Here is a 6769-nt window from a genome sequence, read left to right on the forward strand (position 1 = left end):
TATTGTACTTGCTGTTGCCTACGACTCCGTCCACCCATGATTAAAAAATAACTTAATTAGTAGCCTATGTGTTTTTAGAGAGTGTGCTGTACTTTTTTGCCAAATTTCATCGAAATTCATTCAGCCGTTCTAGATACCTTTAAACAAACATAGAGTTATCCATCGAAACATTCGCATTTATAATATTAGTAAGATTTATAAACAAACGTAAATATACTGAAAAATTTAGACAAAAGAAATAAATAACAATAAACTATTGTAACGATAAGGCTAAACAACGTTTTTGTAAATAAACATTCATTGAATAACTCAGCCACGATTTGTTCAAGGTCGCGTGAATCAATACAATTAGAAAGAAATCTAATTGATTTATTTAACAACCTACAATCTTTACTTACCGTTGGTTTTTCAAACCAAATTCTCTATATAAAACATATCGACATCCCTGTCATTATCTTTGACAACATAAAGATATGTTTATATATTTTAAAGGGGAATTTTGGTCTCAGAAACCCACGGTTACTGACACTCTAGTGAAGAAGGCGAACGGAGTGATACCTACAGTTTAAAATTAATAAACCAGTTTATGCTATATGAGGTTATAATTTAACGGAAATACTTACAGGATTCAAGGCATATGCGTATACTTTAACACCCTCGTGAAAAATTTTCCTCTGTCAAAAAGTAACAAGCATATCATCTCAAAGGCCGGCAACGCATCTGCGTTTCCTCTAGTATTGCAGATGTCCATGGCCGTCGATGAACACCTCGGTGTTCCCGCTGATCGTTTGCCCCTCTTATAAATAAAGTTTTAAAATAACCGGTTCTAGAAGCCTCTAGAAATTGAACAACAGCTTATACCGTTCTCTAAATAATTAGATTAACGGAAAATATCACATTTCCTTATCCTCTAATTTATATTTAAAATCGTGAGACCGATTCCTGAAAGTATTCAATAAAATTCCAGGAATGTTTCAACAAAAAGCAATTTCAAACTAATTAATTCCAGGAGCTATCAATACGTAGAGCTTCGAAACCAGTTTCTGGAATACCTGTTCTTACAAGAACTCAGGTAGACTGGCCCTTAGCGTGAGTCATTCACCTCGCCTACTAAGCTGATATAATCCTATAAGCACCTTATTACATCGCAATAGAAGTTATTTTCCTTTGTATTTTATTTGAATTGCAGCAAAGGTGTATTGTTTGTAAAAATGTAGAGAATAAATGGGTCTTGTGAGCAGTAAATTTATTATTGTCACTTTAGTGTTCAGTAAGTATCGGGACACCGGCCAAGGTAGTGTTATGTGATGTTAAACTTAATAAAGTGAAATAAAGGGTGTGAATTAAGTTAATGTGGCCTTTGTTTTAAGGATCAATCAAGACAGGTAAATATTAATTATTCAATTAATTCTTAATTACATTAAATAATTTTTATTTTAATTAAATCTATTATTAAATTATGTTATAATTAGATTGATTATTAGCATTTATTCTAACCGATCAAATTAATTAACGTAATTTAATTAATTAAAAATAATTGCTTTAGTTAAATTAATTCTTAAATTAATACAATAGTATTTTACAAAGTTTTAGGCACAAATATTTTATTGTTATTATTATTTTTATTTAATTTAATTTAATCTGGATAATTAAAGTTCTCTAAGTGCCTAATCACATTAACGTATTTCTATCAAGATTTTATTCAAACTGAATTACATTTTAAATTTTGTTAGATTAGATTAAGATGCTTTATTAAATTAATTAACAAGGTTCACATATTTATAAATTAAAGTTTAATTTCTAAAGACTTCATATAGAGTTCATAATAATTTCTATTAAAAGTAAAAATTCTCGATTAACGAAAATAACTAATGAAACAGTTTACCGACTTTACAATAATATGAGAACAGACGAATATTAATTAGTTAATTTCATGGTAATATTGAATCTCAGTAAAGTTTACTTGAGTTTACTTACTCTTAAAAACTGGTTCTTATAACAAAGGAATTCCTGGAAGATGAATGTCTATTTTGGTGCATGTTCAATTATTTTTATTATTATGAATACGGCTGTACAAAGACTCTTGCTGCTGTAGCTTGTAGTGTTTAGTGTCATCGTACAATAACATTGTGATTAAAATACTAGACCAATACGAGCGACAAGACAGTCCTATATTTGTCTCTTACAAAAACTAATCCGAAAGATTGTTTGTTAAAAGATATATCCAGAACGGCTCATCGGATCTCGTTTAAATTTAGCACAGATGTAGAACATAGCTTAGAAGAACAATAAGCTACTAAGTTTTTTCTTATTCCTCGCGATAAAAGTCGCAACCAACAATTCAACTGAAACAATCATACACAAAGAACATAATTTATGAAAGAAAAACATGTTTTTACACTAGGGTAACATAAAAAGAAGCGTCGACAGCTTAATCGTTAAGGGTATAGCGGTCGTGAGTTAGAATCCCGCTATTTGACTCATCAACGTATCCTTATTTGGCATAGTATGGAAGACTCTTCCATACATATCTATCAACCACTACAACTGGATTCACTCCCTTCTTTAACACAATCTATACTTTGGTTTTTCTCTACCTTTTTCGTTGTTTTTAATTCAATCTTATTATTTTCTTATTAACGTAATCATCAACTCTGACCATAATACGGATTTTACGTAGTTACGGACGTTACTAACCTAATCTAACACATTAACCATTTACGGTACAATTAACCAAATACAGGTTTATTACTCACAAATTAAAAACAGTAATTTCTTGTGGGTAAAATATTCTTATACATAGTTTCTACAAATTAAAATATATTCCCTATTAGCTGTCGTCCGCGACTCTGCCACACTATTAAAAAAACATAATTAGTAGCCTATGTGTCTCTGTCCTATCTTCCGGACTATGTTCTAATTGCCAAATTTTATGCAGATCCGTTCAGCGGTTCTGGAGATACCTTCAAACAAACATCCAAACATTAGACCAAAGAAGACGAATTGAATCAAGAATTTCCTTAGAAATATTGTCATCAATATTGGTATACTAAAATACCACGTGGGTATCAAAAAGAATTAACAAAATATCACATCATCAACTCTCTATACGTCCCCACCAAGGAGCTCGAAGCCTACCTTAAGTTAGTCAAGTGCGGGTTGATTGACTTCACATATATCTTTCAATTACTTATCAGATATGTGCAGGTTGCATCACGATGTTTTCCTTTACCGTAAGAACGTCGGATAAATGTACATATGTAAATCGGAAATCGAAAGACACATTGGTACATGGCGGGATTCGAACCCAGGACCTGGAGATTGCAAATCAAGGGTAAAATATCATTCAGCGTAAAATACCGCTTTTAGTTAGCAAATGTTATTTACACATAACAGCTTAAAAGTGTTACAAGAAATTATTAAATTATTATAATTTTACAACTAAACTTTATAAGGCATAAAATAACGAACTTGTGAAAACAATACCTTTTGTACTTTTATCAAAGGGATAACTTGAAAAGGTCTTAAAACAACTTATACCTTTTTTTTACTTTTGAGGATTAAATTTTCTGTATGTCCATTGAAATTTCTTGGAAGTGTAAATTATTTTGAACGCCTAACTGATCCTTTTTCAACCTACAGCTGTACTTCAAAGAATTAAAAATATTGTACTTTATTTATAAGATGTCAATTTAAAGTTAAAGCAAAATAATAAAACTTTTCAGTAATTTCTATAGTTTTATTTTATATCTAAAATAGCAGTCGCCAGCGACACCGTCCACGCTAAATTAAAATAAACTTTAGTAGTCTATGTGTTCTATATCTGTGCCAAATTTCATCAAAATATCCTGAGCCGTTGCAAAGATACATCCTAACAAACATCCAATAAACTTTTGCATTTATAATATTAGTAAGATCGAAGATAAAAAAAGTTGAAACGCGGTGTGACTACATACAAAGCCAAATCCCTTACCGGTATTAAATAGTCTATATCAATAATATATTATATATATCTATTAAATACGTAAACATAACAAAAAAATCATTATCGTCAAACATTCAAAACAATAGAAATTCAAAGATATATGTGAAGTCAACCAACCCGCAGTTGGCCAGCGTGGTTGACTATGGCCTAATCACTTAGGGTAGGCTCCAAGCCCCTCGGTGGGGACGTAGTTGATGATGATGATGATTCCAAACAAAATTTACAGTTTCGTTTTATTATAAATAAATTCCAATTTGCTACCTTCACACGTATTTCAGAAAAAAGGGTCTTGACAGACAGACGGACGAACAACAAAGTATCCTATAAGGGTTCCGTTTTTTCCTTTGGAGGTACAGAACCCTAAAAATGATGAAGCTATTTCAGTTATTACACGTGTTGCATTAGCTTATTCTTGAGTTATAGAACAATGGAAGCGATACATAGACAGAATTGTATAAAGATAGGCGACGTTACACGATGTATGAACGTAGAAAATTATTACAAATAACATATGGGACAAAAGAAGCGATTGTTTACTTTTGAAAAGGTCGTTTGTGTCGAAGACAATGCGACATTATAATAATACTGGTCCGGTCTGTAAGTCTACATGTATAAACACACGCCTGCGGCATGTGGGAAATAAGATAGGATGCGGAACGGAATGTGGAAAGCAGGTGTTATTTGTTCATGTAACGTGAAACACAAGTCTGGAGTAATTTAAATATTTAAAAATATTCATTAGACTTAAAAGTTATGTGTACCAAATATTAGCTATAGTTAAAACTATCATGAATAAGATAATAGTTTTATGTATAAAATATTGCAAAATCTACGAATATTTGTTTTTGGACGTATTTAAATTTAGCCTGACAGTTCATTTCTATATCATTGAAGACCTTTGTATAAAACAAGAATCATCTCACCGTCTTTTCCCAATGTATTAATTTAACATTTTGCAAGTACTTAACAATGTTATTTCTTTGTTCCAGATCCAGTTTATAAACATGGCATCCGTCGATAACAAAGAAAATATGACACAACCGAAAACATTACAAGAAGCGCTTAATGTTATAAAATTTTTAGAAACAACACACAAGCAAGAGATGATAAAAATGAAAGATGCATACCATAAACAATCTGAAATAGTTAAAAAATTAGAAGTAAACAGAAAAAAGGAATTGGAATTCTTATCTAGTGAGTTGCAAAAATATGAAATTAACTTAGCATTAAGAATGGAATCTGTCACCGTACAACTGACACAAAAAGATGAAATAATTCGTAAACAAGCTGAGATAATAGAAGAACTTAACAAAAAGTTAAGTCATAACTTCTCAATCCCAGACATAAACATAGTCGATTCGAATTCCGACTCAGGTGTAGCATTAGAAGAAACAATAACAAGTAAAAACGAAACTAAAGCTGAGATAAAAGCAACTAGAAAATGCAGTCGAAAATTTACAGATCCAATAGGATTCCTGCGCAGGGTTGATTTCTCACCAATGAAATACAAACCAAGTAATAGGGAAGTCAAAAAGAAGGAAGACAAAAAGAAACACCATGATGCACAATTCACAGAAAATAGAATTTTAGTACCACAATTTAGGAATGGTAAGGTAACAAGTGACGATGAAAGAAACACTGGTGAAGATGCAGGTCTTTCTGACAGCTTAACTGAGCCTGTTCTAATCAAACCGAAGAAGTTAAACGAAAGTATGAATAATCACTTCTCAGACGACGGTAGTGAAGACACCAGTGAAGAGATTTTCGATCGAGTTATGACGAGGAGTAGTATCAGACGATCAGTCAAAGCTAATCCGAAATATAAAAAAATCAACAGAACGAAATCAAAACTACTTGAACAAGTGAAAGTTAACATCGTTGATTAAATAGTATTTAACACTTTTTCTACTCAATGTGCAATCTATCCTGTTATTTAATTATTAAAATCATATAACTGAGCTGAAAATATTGTTTTTTTTAGTATCACACAAAATACGTTCCGATCACAATGTAACGAAAACTTACACTGATATTTTTAATTTGGATTAAAATCACTTGCAGCAATTATAATATAATAATAACTCATTTAATCAATTACATAATTAGGTTATAATTAAAAAAACTTCATTTCAGCGTGATTACATTACGGGGAATCTCAATCTTTAAAACAAGCTTTATTTTTGTGATATAATTATCAGCTCACTATACGTCCCCGCGGGGGGGCTCGGAGCCTATCCTAAGGTAGGAGTGACTAGGCTGTCAACCATGCTGATCAAAAGCTTTTGCATTTCTTCTCAGATATGTGTATTACGCTGTTTTCCTTCACCATAAAACATCGGATAAATGTATATATGTAAATCGATAATCGAAAAACACATTGGTACATGGCGAGATTCGAACCTAGGACCTGCAGATTGCAAGTCAAGTGCTTGACCACTGAGCCACCGACGCTCCCCTGATGTGTATGAATAATATTAATTCATACGTTCATAATTAATGTCTCTTAAACTTTGTACTCACTCACCTAAAGTTTTAATTAAATTGTCATTAGTGTTGCACAGTTTTGAACAAACCGCACTAGACAGAGTCTTTGTGAAGCAACATTAGTATATCATAATATTAATTAGAGAATGATATTCCTACTGTAGTTAAGACTATAGTTTATTTGTTAAGTAGACAACGAATTTTATAAGTTTATACATAATCCTAAGGTTTGTCTAAAGTAATTAATTATTTGTGATGCAACTTGCACATACCTGAGAAATTCAAAGATATGTGTGAAGT

General features: G+C 31.6%; 1 protein-coding gene across 1 annotated transcript; it reads left to right on the plus strand.

The window, feature by feature from the left end:
- Window positions 1–1264: 1264 nt before the first annotated feature.
- Window positions 1265–5939, plus strand: LOC106121977 (uncharacterized). The gene is made up of 2 exons (XM_013317816.1): window positions 1265–1385; window positions 4975–5939. Exon 2 carries the CDS (start codon window positions 4990–4992, stop codon window positions 5869–5871), a length of 882 nt encoding a protein of 293 aa, XP_013173270.1. The 5' UTR covers window positions 1265–1385; window positions 4975–4989; the 3' UTR covers window positions 5872–5939.
- Window positions 5940–6769: the final 830 nt, after the last annotated feature.

Source organism: Papilio xuthus, unplaced genomic scaffold (assembly GCF_000836235.2).
Source record: "Papilio xuthus unplaced genomic scaffold, Pxut_1.1 DF826933.1, whole genome shotgun sequence".
Taxonomy (NCBI): Eukaryota; Metazoa; Arthropoda; class Insecta; order Lepidoptera; family Papilionidae; genus Papilio; species Papilio xuthus.

What these genes read in the sequence shown, in the direction of transcription:
- LOC106121977 (XM_013317816.1), top strand. Translation starts at nt 4,990, where the DNA reads ATGGCATCCGTCGATAACAAAGAAAATATGACACAACCGAAAACATTA.